The following is a 17,245-nucleotide window of genomic DNA, read 5'->3' as shown; positions in this document are numbered from 1 at the left end:
ATCCTGGTTCTCTTTAAACGATATGCCTTATTTACAAACATGCATATAGATTGCAGTTAAAATTAATAATGAACGCTGGCGTTCATTTTGAGCAACATACTTTACTATAGCAAAGCCACTTTCTAATTTTTCATGCCATAGATTTTTCAAGAGTCTGTTGGCAAAATGAACTGTGGTATTCACGAGAAGTACACTGTGGGAGGAATTTCTAACATCAATATGTTGTTTAAGGGAAGATTCCCTAAAGTGACGTCTGTCTGAATCTTGTTGTATAAATATTGGTCAGCCGGTCTGTGTAGATATTTATTTTGTTCTTTAACTTAATCGTTTTTGTAAAGTGTTGTACTCCACGTTTGGGCGTGGAGTTATACTTGATCATCTTTGCTGCAACATTGTGGTTGTAGGAATAAATCACCTTGGAATTGGGAATGGAGCTGTGACCCTTATGTGCCACAATTGCTCGATGTGTCATATTGGTGCAAAATTCTCATTGGCCGTCTTGACCACGTGCCCACCAGTATGTACTGTGACCACCTCGTTTCATGCCATCATTGACACCATTTCTAGTCCAGGCATTTTCTCTTGCAAATAATTGGCATCATCTGTGTTACTCTAATTAGGTAGATGGAAGCAAACCAATATTTACAATACCTGTAATGTGTTATGTTGTTATGTCTGGACTGGGCACAGTGTCTGGGATGGCATGGAGTGAGCTGGATACCCAAGCAATAGGTGCCATGCAAGATTTCAGAGCTCATGGTTGTATGCACAGGTAACCAAAATGTAGGGTGCACTGGTCAGCCATCAACTCACTTTTTAGTTTTGGGTTGAAGTTGCAGCTGTCTATATACCTGTTGTTACCAGGTCTTTAAAACATACACGGAGTGGATTTTGACTCCGCCCAGAGAAGTATTTCCCTTCCATCTCTTGCTGAGTGGTTTATTCCACCTTCCAGGAATGCACGATGAACCATTTTGCAACTGAAAAGCACAAACAATCATCACTTTGTCACCTTACATTATTTATTTTCTTTCTGCTTTCCATACAGAAATTATTTTTGTCTATTTGCCTACCACCGGTAAGGGAAGCAGCATGCTTAGGCAGAGCACAGATAGATATATAGATATAGATATATATATATATATATATCTGATGGTTTATTTTGTGTACAGAACCCTATATTTGTATTTTGACCAAGTGCATTTGCTTTGCTCATAGTTTGGGCAACAGGCTCCAGGAATTATTTACCTGAAAGCAGCTGCAATGATGAAAAAGGCTGAACGCCCAAACTATGAGCAAAGCAAATGCACTTGGTCAAAATACAAATATAGGGTTCTGTAGACAAAATAAACCATCAGCTCCTGGAATACACACCTTAAGAAAAAAAACCTTGTCAGACAGCTTGTAATATATCTCTAACACTGCAGTCTGCTAGCTAGAAGTTGCATTTCTAGCTGGTTGTCTTCAAGATAGTACATAGTACGTCGCCTCTCTACCCCTCCCAAAAGATTCCAGCATGAGAGTTGGCACTCTGTATAAATATCCTTAGTCCCAGCTTTGCCCTGCACCTACACTTTTGTCATTTCACCAGCTAGTACTTCTCCCAGGGCACCTTTTAAGAGAACATCAAGCTAAGTTCTTTTTCTGTCTTCGAAGCCTAGCATTCTCAAAGTGCTATGCAGCACATTTAATAAAGTACAGTGGTCACATTTCCCCTTTTTGAAAACGATGATTCTTCAGGGATTTACAGGTAAGGATTTCGCTCGCCTGTTTTCCCAGGGCTAAATTGAGCCGAATCCTCTGAAACGACTCGCTTTGTGTATAAGTAGGCAAATAATTTCCAGAGTTTACAGAAAAAACTAAATTCCACAACTCCTAATAGTGTATGGTTCGAGATCGAGCCTCCCTTTTATTGTTCACTTTTAGGTGGAATAATGTAGATTGTACAAAGATTTCCCCATTAAATTAATAAATGGGAAGTTAAAAGAAGTGCCTCCCACTCCATGATTTTGGATGAGTATTCTATTTGTTAACCTAAAAACTGTGCAAAACAATATTCTTTTTAATCTTTGGATTTCATGACCTGTGTGCAATAAACTTGCCCTCCTTGCTTTACTTATTCTTTACATAAGTGGTCTGTTAGAGTAGAGTATCTTAATGTGAAACAAGTAGTCGGTTTATGTTAACCCGTCAGATTTATTTATTTAAGGTTTTATATAGCGTGAACGTGACTCGTGAGTATCAGAGAGCTTTACACAATTTCAGTATGCAGTTGGCATAAACAAAAGCATAGTCGAGCGAAAACATAGTGGAACTGAAATCTGCATTTGACAGATGAAGAAAATTGTTAATCTCTGAGGAAATAACCATTTGTCTGTAGGTTGATTTAAAATAATCTTTCAGTCAACTCCATACTTCAGATAAGTGTCACTCAGTCCTACAGGCTTACCCGCCCCCCCCCCCCCTCCCCTCTAAACCACAAACCGTTGGTTTGTTTGGCTGCCCTGTGCGATAAATCTCATTGTAACTTATACTGTAGGATGCTGGCTCTGTATATACTATATCAAAATGGGATGTAGTGTGCACAGAGTCCAGGTTGTTCTCCAGAGGCTAAAGTAGATAATACTGATGCTCTCTTTTGTGGTGGTATGGTCGGGCAGTTAGGCTTATCAGAGGGTAGTGCAAAGCATTTGTTGTACACACACAGACAATAAAGGAAGCACCCACTCAATGGCTTAACTCCGGACCAATTGTTTTTATGTAGCAAAAATATATATATATATATATATATATATATATATAATTTTTTTTTTTTTTTAGAACCACAAGATTCAAGTTGCAGGTATATACATGATTTAATAAGTATTCCACATATGTACCAGTACCACTTTGATTAGAATTGGCAAGTTGTACAGTTTTCGAATAAATGGCAATAATCTGTTTTAAAAGTTGACACAGTGACATTTTCAGAAACCGTTTCTGGGGGGAAGAAAAGTCAGTATGATTTGAAGGTAAGTACAGGACTTGGAGTTCTAGTCTCCGGGGGTTAGGAAGTCAACAGGTGGGGATTCAAGTTAACCCCAAACACCCACCACCAGCAACACAGGGCCGGTCTGGTGCAGAGGTCACAGATGAGGTAAATTTAACATGGGCTCTTATGGAGACTGGGGGTACTCTGAATGAGCACCGGGGGGGGGGGGGGTCGGTGAGAGGGGGATACACCCTCAGGGGTGCAGTGGCGGCCAGGTGCAGGGTGCAAACACAGCGTCTGGCTCCCAATGCTTTCCTATAGGGGGATCCTAGAGCCACAAAGATGCTGCAGGTGAAGTCCAGGGGGTTGGTTCCGGGAAACCAAAGGCTGGACAAGGAGAGGGTGGCCGTCTGCTGGCCATTGCTGCACTGCAGGTCAGATTTCCCAAGGCCAGGGGGCTGCGAGTGCAGGGGTACCTTTTGGTGTATCGGTTCTTCGTCCGCGTCTGTTGCGGTCGGGTGGTGGGGGAGGTCCTCTATATTCACAGTGCAGTCATCGTGGTGGACTGGGAGGGGTCAACCCAGGGTGGGCACTTGCTCAGAATCGCCTGGGGACCAGCTCTAGTCGGTTGGGCCACCTGGATTTGGGCCGTGGGCGTCTGGTGAAGAGTGGTCAGGATTCGCGGTTCCGGGCGGTTCTGGAGTCCTGAGAAGGTTTATTTTTGGACAGGGCTGCTGTCCATAGGAGTTCTTGGTCCTCTGATACAGGCAGTCCTCTGGAGGCTTCTCAGAGGTCACTGGACCCGCAGGATGCATTGTTTTCTTTTACAGGGCTTTTGAAGGTGGAGACAAGCCTGTAGGGCTGGGACCAGGTCAGTTTTTGTCTTCCATTTTCTCTGCTGGGGTTTTAGCTTAGCAGTCCTTCTTTCTTCTTGTGTGGTCGCCAGGAACCTGATGAACTGGGTTCAGGGGAGCCCTTAAATCTCGGATTTAGGGGCATTACAGGGGTCATATAGGGCAGTAGCCAATGGCAACTGTCCCTGAGGGTGGCTACACCCTTCCTGTGTCCACTCGCTTTGGGGAGGGGGGCACAAACCTAACCCTATTGGTCCCTGTCCTCCAAACTAAGATAAGAGGATTTTGCAAGGAGAGGGGGTCACCTCAGCTCTGGACACCTTAGAGGTGAGGTGGTCACTCCTCCCTTCTTTTCCTAAGTTTCCCGCCAAACTTACCACCAAAAGTGGGGCTTTAACTGTGGGGGTGGGCATTTCCACTAGCTGGAATGTCCTTGAGCACTGCAACACAAGTTCTGAACCTTTGAGGCTCACTTCCAGGTGTTACAGTTCTTGCAGGGGGAGGTGTGAAGCACGGCTTTGTTTCTGGCCACCGAGAGCACAAAGGCTCTCACCCCTTGTGGTCAGAAACTCGTCTTAGTGGCAGGCTGGCACAGATCAGTCAGTCCTGCACTAAAGGTTTGGGTAAAATACAGATGCCCTCTGTGTGCATTGTTCAATAAATCCAACACTGGCATCAGTGTGGGTTTATTGTGCTGCGAAGTTTGATATCCAACTTCCCAGTACTCAGTAAAGCCATTATGGAGCTGTGGAGTTCGTAATGACAAACTCCCAACCCATATACTCAATATGGCTACACCACAGTTACGGTGTCTAAGAATAGACTTAGACCCTGTAGGGGCATATTGCTCATGCAGCTATGCCCTCACCTGGGGTATAGTGTACCCTGACTTAAGACTGTAAGGCCTGCTAGAGGGGTGACGTACCTATGCCACAGGCAGTGGTTTGTGGACATGGCATCCTGAGAGGGGTGCCATGTCGACTTTGTCTTTTTCTCCACACCAGAACACACAAGCTGTAGTGTGCATGTGCTTAGTGAGGGGTCCCCTGGGGTGGCATAATACATGCTGCAGCCCTTGGGAACCTTCCCAGGCCACAGGGCCCTTTGTACCCTGGGTACATTTTACAAGGCACTTAGCTGTGTGCTAGGGTGTGCCAATTGTGGAAACAGTGGTATAGTTTTGGGGAAAGAACACTGGTGCTGGGGCCTGGTTAGCAGGATCCTAGCACACTGTCAGAGTTGGCATCAATATCAGGCAGGGGGTAACCATGCCAACAAGGGCACTTTACTACACACATATGTATTCACAGGTCTGTCAAATGTTGGTTTACCTTATCTGAGTGCACCATAGGTTAGTGTAAAGTAGGCAGCTTTGATAGTATCAGTAACACACTGGAGAGAAGTTTACCTTTGCAACTCTAGCAACACTTTTCTGGGAACGATCTGGCTTGCATTGATTACTTCCAACACTCCTGCTAAATTTAGATATTCGACTAACATTACAGTGGTCCTTGTTAGGATTTCAAGTTGAAATTTAAAGTGGCAGGTTCTTTGAGGTAATTGTGTGACCAGCTAAATCACGCACTCTTACTGGGAGATGCACATACTCCTCTTTCACTCTTACTGTCTGTTTCTTGCATTCTCCTTCGGACTCTGTCTGTTGTCTCCTTCACACTCTCTTTCACCTGTATTCTAGTCCACATAGCCCAACATTCCAGGATAGCAATATATTTACTACAGCTGTGTCTGGTAGAAGTTTCACAGGCTGAAAGGGCACACAACCATTTTACTATTGGTTTCACCCAGATAACCTTTTAAATTCTTAGTTTCATAATGCTGTGTAACCAGTGTTGAAAACTTTATCATCGTTTTTTTTTTTTTTTAACTCCATAAATTAAATAGTTAAATCTCAAGTGAGTAGTTTGCATCTAGTTTTCATCATGCCAAAGCTGCAGCTTTTGTGAAGTCTGTCCCATGCTGTCTGTTGTGTGGGAGAGGGGGTGGGGGGGTATGGAACTGAAGACACCCTGGAAGAAGGGGGACCAGGGGTATGGAGCGGGGCACAGAGAAGGTAAAGGCAGCAGGCTGCATTTAGGGGAAGCAAGATAATGATTTGAACAGTCTTAGTATATTACTGACTCAAGCTCAAGGGTACTGGTGTTAGGCGTTGCCCTGGTGCCTTCCCTGTTGCCTGGGCTGCTCCTCCATCTCACTTCTGCTGTGAATTTATTAAATTACTTGTCAGTCCCAAACAGTGTAAACTACAATAATAAAGTGTTCCATGCTTGGCTTCTTTTGTTGTGGACAGTCCCACTTCCTTTGTCTGTACTCATGGCATTAGCCACAAGTCCTGCCAATGTCATCACTTACATTCTCATTTTAACAAAGGAGGGGGCCTTTGCGGCATTCCACTGCATGATTAAACAGTGTTTAGCTGTTTTTTTTGGGGGTGTTTGGGGTCTGGGCATCAGACTAGATAGTATGCATTCTTGTGTATGTTGTTCTACTGCTAACATCTCTGTGTGACTGTTGTGGCACTCCAGTATTCCTGGATGTGAGAGGAATCCACAATACACATCTTATAACTTGGGCACTGTATGCGGGTAAGGTGATATAGTCTGCAAAGTTTGATGGCGGTCAGACAAGGTCTACAGCATATTTTGTACTGCTAGAGTTTGCCTGATGTTTCTAGATACCCTTGGTGTGTAGTGCTGAATCAGTGTTCATTCTGTATCTTCTAGATTTCCTTCATGATTCTGGGAGATATTTCTTTCTCTTGGGCGGGGGACAGATGAACTTTAATCTTTGATTGAATAACCCTGTGTTGTAATATGGTCTGCTTCTTGCCAATGATCAGACTGTATTGGGTCTTTTTGATTATCCTTCTCCCTCAATACATGAAAATATTACAAACTACAAGGTACCAAAGCCAGGATGCTGGCAAAGAAACAGAAGATTCCTGGCACAGGAATTGTGAGCTGATCTGTAATGTGAGTTGCTCTGATAGGTACAATTTCTTTCTATTTTTTTATTTCAGTGTTTTTTTATTTATTTATTTTTTAAATAAATGTTTTTTATTTACTTTGTTTCCATAACATTACGGTAACATTTAACATTGTGCCTCCCACGTAGCACTCGATCTCTCACCTCGTACCCTCTGCAGGAGGCTGGCCTGGTTTGTAGTGGGTACCTAAGGTACTTACACCTCATACCAGGTCCAGTTATCCCTTATTAGTGAAATGTAGTTAGTGCTAGAAGCCAGGCTGTCTAGAGGTAGCTGTGGGCAGAGTGGCCAAGGCTGAACTAGGAGACATGCAAAACTCTTGCAATACTACTGTAGTCACACAGTACTCGCACACACAAAAGAAAATACTCAGTGTTAGAAAAATAAAGGTACTTTATTTTAGTGACACAATGTCAAAAATACTTGGGAGAGTATACTCCCTTAGGAGGTAAGTAAATTACACAATATATACACTAGTAACCAAAAACAGGTAAGTACACAGTAGGAAAACAGTGCAAATAGTGAAAATCACAATAGGTTGCAATGAGAACTAGGGAGAACACAAACCATATACTAAAATAGTGGAATGCGAAACTTGGTTTCCCACCTAGGCAAGTGTAGTGTGTAGAGGGGCGCTGAGAGTGTAAGAAAACACCAAAGGTAAGTAAAATACCTCACCCCAGAGCCCAGGAAAGCAGGAGTAAAACACAGCAAGTTTCCTAAAACACACTAGAAGTCGTGATAGAAGGTAATGCAAGAACCAGAAAAGACTACAAGACACCATTAATGTGTCTTGGACCTGAAGGCCTGTGGAAAAAAGGGACCAAGCCCAAGTACCGATGAAGAGTCCAGGGAGAACAGGAGCCACTGCTAACCCGGATGAAGGTGCAAAAGAAGAACCACCGGTGAGAAGACAAAGTCAGTATTGCACCAAAGAAGACATATGCGGGTCCTGGTTGGTGCAGAAGATGTCCCACGCCAGATGGATGAATGCAGTCCGGTTTGCCTCACTGGATTCCGCCAACAAGCCTTGGCTCACGCAAAACACGTGGTTGGCAGAAAATGGCACTGCCTGGGACCAGGAGGGACCTGGTGGCCTCTACCCAGGAGGGGGAGACACTGGGGGCTCTCAGCAACTCAAGAGAGCCCTCAGAAGACCAGGCAGCGCACACAGAAATCCCCCAGCACGGGGGAAAAAGGAGGTGCAAATGCAGGCCCACAAAGCACGACACAAATGATTCCCATGCCCCCGGAGAACGACTCAGGAAGCTGTGTGTCGCAGGATGGAGTGCTGGGGGCCTTAGCTGTGCACAAAGAACTTCTTGGAAGGACACAAACAAGCCTTGGCAACTGCAACTCATGCGGTGCACGGGGGTACTGTCTTGTGTGGGGAGGCAAGCTTTTACTGCCACCAAATTTGGACAACTGCCACGTTGGGACTGTCAGTCACTTTAGTCCACCACCTGTGTCACTGGATCCACGTATGTCGTCTGGAGAAGGGACCCAAGCCACCGGTCGTCACTGCAGAGAGGTGCCTGCTGAGCAGGGAAATGACTCCATCACTCCAGGGGGGATTCCTTCGGTTTCTCTGGTGCAGGCTGAAGACAGGCAGTCCTCGGGGGATGCACGACCTGGAAACTGTTGCAGTTGCTGGCAGGAGCTGAAGATACAATGTTTCAGAAGTCATCTTTAGTTCTTGTTGCAGTTTTTTAGAGTTCCTGGAGTAGTCAGTGGTTGATCCTTTGGTAGAAGATGAAGTAAAGGATGCAGAGGATTCCTGCTGGAGTCTTGCAATCCAAATCTGAAGAAACACCCACAGGTAAGACCCTAAATAGCCCTAAGAGGGGGATTGGTCACCTAACCAAGTAAGCACCTATCAGGAGGGGTCTCTGACATCACCTGTTTGCACTGGCCACTCAGATGCTCCCATAGTGCCCCACCACCTTGAAATCCAAGATGGCAAACCCCAGGGACACTCTGGAGGAGCTCTGGGCACCACCCCTGGGGTGGGGATGGACAGGGGAGTGGTCACTCACCTTTCCTTTGTCCAGTTTCGTGCCAGGGCAGGGTCTGGGGTGGTCCCTGAACTGGTGTAGACTGGATTATTCAAGGAAGGCACCATCTGTGCCCTCCAAAGCTTTTCCAGAGGCTCTGGGAGGATACCCCTCCCATGCCTGTAATACCTATTTCCAAAGGGAGAGGGTGGAACACCCCTCCTTAAGGAAATGCATTGTTCTGGGATTGAGCTGCTTCTGCCCCAGGAGGGCAGAAGCCTGTCTGTGAGGTGGCAGCTGCTGGGGCTGCCTGGAAAATCTCAGAAGGCTGGTATGGCAGTTCTTGGGGTCCACTGTGAAGCCCCTAGAGTGCATGGGAGTGTGCAGTCAATACTGGAATCAGTATTGGGGTACAATTCCCAGTTGTTAGACGCCTTACATGGCCATATTCGGAGTTAACATTGTGAAGCTGCACATAGGTATTTACCTACATCCAGTGCACATTTAAATGGCGCCCCCTCACTCTCCAAGTCTGGGAAAATGGGTCTGGACGACGTGGGGCACCTCTTCTAGTGCAGGGGTGCCCTCACACACAGGTACTTTGCACCCAGCCTTCAGGGTCTGAAGGCCTATCATATAGGTGACTTATAAGTGACCTGGTGCAGTGAAAATGGCTGTGAAAGTGCATGCACTATTTCACACAGGCTACAATGGCAGTCCTGTAGAAGTCTTTGCATGGGCTCCCTAAGGGTGGCAAAAGAAATGATGCAGCCCATAGGGATCCCCTGGGACCCCAATGCCCTGGGTACCTAGGTACCATATACTAGGTACTTATAATGGGGGCCAATGTGCCAATTTGGGGTGAATTACTGGGTTACCAGTATGTAAGGACAAATTTGGAACCAGAGAGAGAGAGCATAAGCACTGGAGTCCTGGTTAGCAGGATCCCAGTGACCCAGACAAGCATACTGACAAACCGTGAAACATACTGACAAGTAGGCCACAAACCATAAGCCCTGGGGTCATGACTAGAAGGATCCTAGTGACACAGTCATAACACACTGACAAACAGCCCAAAAATGGGGGTAACCATGCTAGAAAGATGCTACTTTCTCACACCCTCTCATCCCTCTGGAGCTTCACTCCTCCCCTTATGCAGCCATTCCACAGTGGAGCTCTGCCTTTCCATCCACCAGGCATTTCCCCTTCTTGGCCTCCTGCTGAGCACTGCCTTATGACGGCTCTCTTCTTCCACCTCTACACCAATGTCCTCCAGAAATCTATGGTATTATCTAAATCTGCCTGACCTTTTTAAACTTACGGGGCATTCGCAGCTTTTGTAGACTTCTTTCTGCCTACATGCATATATTCATTGCCACCCTCCATTCCAGTCTAGTAGGGGTCTGGTCCCTTCCCCAGAATTTGATCATGTCTCTTTGCCACAACCAGCCCCAGCACACAAAACATCAACTGTTTTTGAGGGATATCTTCATTGATGGATATGCCTAGGATCATTAGTTGGAGTGTCCTGGGGAGGTTCACTGTGAGAACTCTCTAGCTTAGTGGCAACCTCCTCCCATAATAGTGTATTTTTTAGCAGTCCCATGCTCTCTCTTCCTCTCTCTCCATTTGTCACACACCTGAATCCATTTAGCAGTAGTACCTGTCATTTATTACACTCCTATGCCACTAGCACAGCGGTTGCCGAAGTGTCTTGGCCGGATCCTTGATTAAGTCTCACATAAGCAATCAAATCGTGTCGCAGAGCAAAAATGAGCACTAATAAGAATTCAAGCACACTTGTTGCCTCCTAAAAACATATCACTTTAGGAATAGTACAGTACTTCTTGATGAATAGTCTTAAACCAGAAACTTTACACAGTCAGGGAACTGCGTCACACAACTACAGATAGCCCTGGGAAGGGACAAGGGACGGGAGGAAGGCACACCGTGCCACCTGCCAGCACTCTCCTGGGCCTGTCCTCCCCGGAGCCCTCTTTCGCCCTCGCTGACCTCTACAGGCCCCCCGCTCACTGGAGATCGAGGTGGGCTCGTCGCTCCTGAACCCAGGATCCCCGCCGGCGATCTCCACCTTAACCAACCCCTTATCCGGGCCGCTGTGTCAGTGCTGCCCCTGCTTCCACACTGGACCCCCCCCCCCAGGGGGTCCCCCTCTCTAGTCTTGGGCTGGCCCGCTGCCAAGAGGTATGCCTGGGGGAGCTGCTGCCCCCTCTGAGGCAGAGGATGGCTTCTGCTGTAGGAGGAGGTCGGGACCAGTCCTTGGCTGCGACTGCCATCTTGGCCCCCCCCTCCTCACATTTTACCATTGTATTAATAAAGTTAAAATTGTGCGCATCTGTCATCAAACTGATGTGGTTGTGGGCTAATGGCTGATGATTTATACGTAATTTAAAAAGCTGTATTTCTTGACCTTCTGGGGGAGGTGTGAGGGAGGAATAAACACCCAATTAAATAAATAAGTTTAAATAGGCACCCCTTCTTAGCCACGCGTGAGCAGCTCACTGAGCCATAGAAGCAGCAGCATCGTTAATTTCCTAGTGCTTCTTTGTCCTCATTCAGTCTAGATTCTTCTACTCCTATTTGGCAGCTTACCCAAACCCCCATCTTCTGGCTGACTGTGCTCTATGTAATAACCTGTCTGCCCCCCACCTCGTATTAAGACACGCTGTACTGATCCATCTCCATGCCCTTCAACCTTGTCCTGATTATAGTTTGCGCTTTAGGGCCTTAAGTCACAATCTCTGGTAAGAAATGGTCAAACTATTTCCCACGTTGGCATGTAGGTAGTTAAGGGAAGAGGGCAGAGGAGACTTCTTTTTGAGCCAGCCAGACTGCTTTAAATGTTGACCTTGCCTCATCTTCCTGCATGCAAGAGGTGCTCTTCCATGGTTTCAAGACAAGGTTCAGATGCATTTACTACTGCTACACCATGTTCAAAATCCTCTATTTGTCTAAATTGAGAAAACCATCAGCATCTGCTGCGCTTGCCCTCACCTAAATCCACTCACTGTGCTCACCTAAAGGCTGTGCTGGAGAGTTATGCCCGAAGAGAACATGTGCATGCCACTTTCTTGTACTGCGCCCCAGTCAGTGTCAATTTTCTGCCCTGTCCAGGCTATGTCATCTCTTGGCTTAATGTGGTTCAGTCCATTAGCATGCACAGATTCATCCTGCCTGGCTTCCTAGCACTGCTGCTTCGGTCCCAGCATCTGCGGCAGTGCAGCTTTATCATGCTTAAATACTGCTGGTCTCGCTGGGGATCCTTACCTACCTCGCCTGTCTCTCCTAGAACCATGCCTCAAGACTCACCACAATGTCCCATTTGAAAATATTAACCTGGCGGGGGCTATCTTCTGAGAGCACGGTCTGTATTGCAAATAATAAATTCAAGGAGCATTACTCATGAGTTCTTGCAGCTTCTGCATGAAGTGAGGGGGCGTTCATCGTCGAATGGGTCAGTTTGTCATTGGAAACTTTAAGTACACTAGCATACGTAGAGAAAAGGAACAGAGATAAAAGGGCCTACTTCAACTGTTGAAAAGAGAATTTGGATGTGCAAATATGAAGGATTGATTTATTTCTTTTTTATACAATATTGTATATTTAACACACTATTTATTTGCTTAAATCCTCCAGCCTGCATCTTTCTGCTGCTCTACGGTCCCCATAATTCTGCACAGAAACACCAATGGCGACCTCTTCCGCTGTACCTGTGGGATTTCACTTTGAAACAAAGTATGTCGTTCTCAGTTACCTAGGACTCGTCTCACAAGAAAAGCCGCATGAGCACCAACCTCCTCTTCCACAAGGTACGGCTGCAGTTGTATATTTACTTATCTGCATCATATGTAGGAGTTCCGGTTTACAGTGTTTATTTTATGTTTATTGCGGTGGTGGTTTTTCAGTTTGTTTCTAGCTTGTGAAATCGAGTAGTCAGCATTTCTGAGTTGTTGAGCAGGAGTGTAATAATTGAATGTGCATTTTAATTCTGATTGTTTAGTCCCAAAAGTTGGGCATTGCCTTTGATAGATCATCGCAGAACATGTTCCCGTATCTGTGACTCAAAGTACAAGCAAAACAGCTCACAGTTCTTCGGAATCGTATTGGGCACCTTTTGAATCAGTGCTTCAGTTGACATTGCATTGTAGGTTTGTACAACATCCAGATCAGCTATGATAGTATGGCTGACCAACCCATTTACTGTGTCATAAAATGTGCCACTGCTGGATCCCTGTGCGTCTCTGGAGCTTCACCATCCGTATCAGAAGTCTTTATGCCACCATGTTCACCTGGGGGAAAAAAAATAGGCAATTTATAGATTTAAAAAACTTGACAAGCATACAGTACATTCCTGTTGGAGGGACTTGCAATTGTCTTGCTTTGAAGGCCTGTGTCTAAAAATGCACATGCTGAACAGTGCTTATCATTTAATCCCCAAACGAGCCTCTCCTTATTGATTAGCTTGTTACTGACCTCTTTAGGCCACATTTGTAAGCACTAATTTCTTTCAACAATTAGAAACTTGACTCCATTCTTGTGCACTACATAAGGCTGTTTAGCTCAGATAAATTTAATCTGCAGTCTGTTGGTTTTCCTCTGATGTGATCTCTGCTCTTCAGTGGGAGAATGTGAACAGTGAGGGTCGTAGCATCCAGTAAGGAAATAGCACAAGCCTAACCCAAATGACAAGCGTAGAACTTGAGAGAGAAAATGTATATGCCATCATCTCAAACACAAGGTAATGTATTGTAGGCCTGCTAAAGCCCAATTACAGAAGGCATGGACCGTAGGTGGCAACTAGTTTGTACCCCTGACGCTTGATGAACAGGCATGCTGGGGCCGTCAAGCATGGTACAAAACGTTGGGGAACTGAGAGGTAGCGTATCCACACTTTCAAACATCCAGTACAACAAGCCTCGCAAGGTTCATTGGGGAGGAAGACTGGGGAGCAGTGGGCGCAGCAGAAATAGCATATGCAGTGGATGAGAAACAGGTTAGAGTGGCAATGGCAAGGTGGGAGAACAGCTGGAGAAGGGGGAGCCCGGGGCGGCTCCTCCAATGGCAGAGTAGCATCGCCCCCCCCGGCCAAGTGCCAGGAGATGAAAAATAAAACGATAGTTGTCTTGCCTATCATTTTATTTTTCATCTGCTGGCTCAGCCAGCAGTACAGGGAGGGGCAGGGCTTGATCACGGGAGGGGGGAGGAGGAGAGAGAGTGCACCTAAGTGTGCCATGTGTGTTTGGCTGGCCGTCTGTGCACTAAGGTTTCTCCAGCCTGGCTGTGTTGCACAGCCAGGCTAGAGAAACTGCACAGGCCCCAGGGCTGTGTCTGAGCCGCTCAGACCAATCCTGGCGCTACTTTCATGCTATGTTTATCATGAAAGCAGAAAGCAGTGCCAGGATTGATGGGGAGCCTGTGCTGGTGTCCCAGCAAATGCTGGGATACCAACCATCAGGAGCAGATGAGCGAGGCCGCAGGTGTCGGTAGGAACGGTAAGGGTTTTTTTGTGTTTTTTTTTTTTTTTTTTTTTTGCTTTTGTTTTTTAATATTGTTTCCCTTTTAACCTTTCCTCTGTTCCCCCTCATTCAATATATGTTTTCATTAGGAAGAAGCTGTGTGCTTCCAGAAATAAGTGCTTGCCCTCAACATAGCTGTGATTATTTTATTTATCCAGCTGCCTTACATGCCATTGCTATGCTATTAAAGTGTCTTGGGTAACTAGTTAACTTATGATGTTTTTCTCTGGCAGTAGCCCAGACAGTAGGAGGGCAGTCAGTAACCAACGTAGATTTATTTTTAGGGCTGGCTTGACAGTGCAGCTGTCACTGACCTTTTCACCTACACCAGTGTTATTCTACTGTTCTTTGCTTCCACACAAATACATATCCATTCCCATGCCATTTACTTGTAATACGTCAAATTACCATACATCATTACTTTAAAGGCAGACCAGTTGGCATTGCCAGTGCTTATCTCACTCTTGTGCCTGACTCGTCCACCTGTACTTGCCCTTTCATGGGCTATGAACCAGTGAGCATCTGAGGCATTTAATGCATCCCACGTTCATCCCCGGCACCAGAGAAGGTTTTGTTGTGGAGTGTTTGGGTTTTCTCTATGCCACATAAACTCTCCTTACAGAACTCATTTTTTATCACGGCAGAGACCCCATTCTGCTCCCACCACCTTAATGCAGGTCATAAGTCACATGCTGCCCGCTCCCTGCCAGCCACTGTCTGTAGAATCTTAGCTCATCTTTGTGAGCTTGCAGACTGCATGGTGGCCAGCTTTTATCAAGCCTAGGTAACCAGTTGGGCACCAGTCCAGTGGGAACGGGAGCTGATCCCAGAACTGGTTTGGCATAGCTTAGGTGAAAGAGACTTCTCTTCTCCATAAACACACCCTTTCCTGGTGCACACACTCCTTCTAAGGGTAGAATGGTTGTGCCATCTAGGATTTTCCTTAACTTAGCACATACTCAATCAGTTTGTAGTAAAACACATACATGATACGCTGGAAAAAGGGTAGAGTTCTCCCCGGAACCCTTTTCTTCCATTGGTTAGGGAGTGTATGGGAGTCCCCCCTCACCCATTGGTGGCTACTGAACTGTAGAAAAACGGACCTCACCACCAGCTTTCCGGAACATTCCCTGGATCTGTGCAAGAACATAAGGACTGCCCTGCTGTTTGAGACAAGTGAGAACTTGATTGGGGGGGGGGGGGCTTGTTCTCCAATTTGTACCCTAGATGAAGGGTCACTTGCCTGACCCTCATGTAGGAACTTTTCCTTAAGTGTCCACCTGACCAGTGGAACTTGGGCCCTGACTGGACCCTTCTGATGGCCTCCACTAGAGTACATTCTGACTCCTGAGTGGTGTCCCTGCAGTGATGAGACCCTTGACTGTGTCCAGCTGGACCTCTCCAAAAAAGTTTTAGACTTCAAGAAAATTTGGACCAACCACTGAAGTCAATCCTCATAAAGTGCAACTTCACTGGGGAGAAAACTCAGTTGGTCCTGCTCATGGCTTTTTGGCCGCTCAGTCTGTTGAGCAGACCCTGGTAGCAAGCCTATCTTTCTTCCGTGTGACTTTCCTGGATGCAGCCTTACTTCTGAAGGATTCTGAGCTCCAAAAAAGAGACTAATTCCAGATGGACAAATCTTGACTGAATGAAGGCACAAAAAGTATATAACTGATAAAAGGACTTCTGTGGTCACAAAATTGAAACTACTTCTGCTCCAAGCTTTTTCTGCCAAAACCAGTGTCTTCAGCGGGACCTTCTTCATCTGCTATTTGGCTTCGAGAAGACTTCCTCCGATATAGTCGGCAACCTTGCCCCACTAGAGGATTTCGACTTCCATTTCAGAGACTAAGTTAGACTGGGACAAACCTGATTCCTGCTTCATTTTGGTCTGCCTGAAAACGCACCTAATCCCAACTCTCTGGCTCCATAGAAGGTGCCAGGGCATTGGTGTACCTCCCCCTCCCCTCTCCCTACCCCCTCCCTCCTTCAGGCTAACCCGGCTCCATCAGAGCAGATTCAGAGTTTGATCCAGACTTACCCTCAAGCTTCAAGTGTTAATGGTGGCTTTGCAGCAAATAGAAGCCTTCAGGGAGGTTATGCTGAGAATTTTTGGCTTTACTACTTTCCTCTGGGGTGCTTTTGGGCCCCAGTGATTTGTAACAGCGTCCAGTAAGACTTCTGCCAGCAGGTCCACCCTCTGCAACTCCTGTGCCCCTCGAACCTGTATTGGGGTCAGCATTGCCTCGGTGTCTGCTTTGGCTCCGTCCCTTGTGGTAGTCCCATTCACGTCCAACGCTGGACAAGGATATACAACCAGTTATGCTGTCCCGCTCCATATTAAATCCACCACATCTCGACCAAAGTCGTGCCCTGGGCCAAACTCTTGGCAGCCCCTCTGATGCTGATACCTTTCCCTTACCTCACAATAGGGTCCAGACTTTACATAATCTTTTTGGCATAGATTCCCCTATAGATTATGTTCTGCCAACTAGTATGAAGGCTTTCAGGATGCCAGGAGGCTTGACACTTCCACCTGATACTGGCTTTGTGTCTCCTCTGGTCCTGCTACCCAGGAAAGTGCCTCTTTCACTGTAGTGATGGAAGGACCAACTGAAGTGTTAGATTTGCAATTGCAAACCTTTGATGTGAAAATTGACATTTTGACAGACGTTCTACAACCTGGCAAGGCTTCCACTGAGTCACTGTTACCATTTAACAAGGCACTTGCCAACACCCATCTTGGCACCTGAGCTAAGCATTAGTCCTAGCTGCCTGATAATAGACAGGGTTCTCATTGCCATTGTCTTGCACCTGGCAATCCTTCCTTCCTGACACAAACAGTAATCTGCTCCAGAAAGCCTGGTGGTAGAGGCTTCAATAAG

The 17,245-nt window shown here is 46.2% G+C and overlaps 1 protein-coding gene across 1 annotated transcript in view; it reads left to right on the top strand.

Moving 5' to 3' along the window:
- Positions 1–17,245, top strand: part of BCL2L13 (BCL2 like 13) — a 279,452-nt gene that overhangs the window by 49,720 nt on the left and 212,487 nt on the right. Inside the window, exon 2 of the mRNA XM_069228057.1 lies at positions 12,481–12,653. Within this exon, the coding sequence (XP_069084158.1) occupies positions 12,533–12,653 (121 nt within the window). The 5' untranslated portion in view covers positions 12,481–12,532. The remainder of the gene's footprint in view (positions 1–12,480; positions 12,654–17,245) is intronic.

Source organism: Pleurodeles waltl, chromosome 4_1 (genome assembly GCF_031143425.1).
Source record: "Pleurodeles waltl isolate 20211129_DDA chromosome 4_1, aPleWal1.hap1.20221129, whole genome shotgun sequence".
Taxonomy (NCBI): domain Eukaryota; kingdom Metazoa; phylum Chordata; class Amphibia; order Caudata; family Salamandridae; genus Pleurodeles; species Pleurodeles waltl.
The sequence above is the reverse complement of the archived record's forward strand: the minus strand, read 5'-3'. Positions and strand labels throughout refer to the sequence as shown.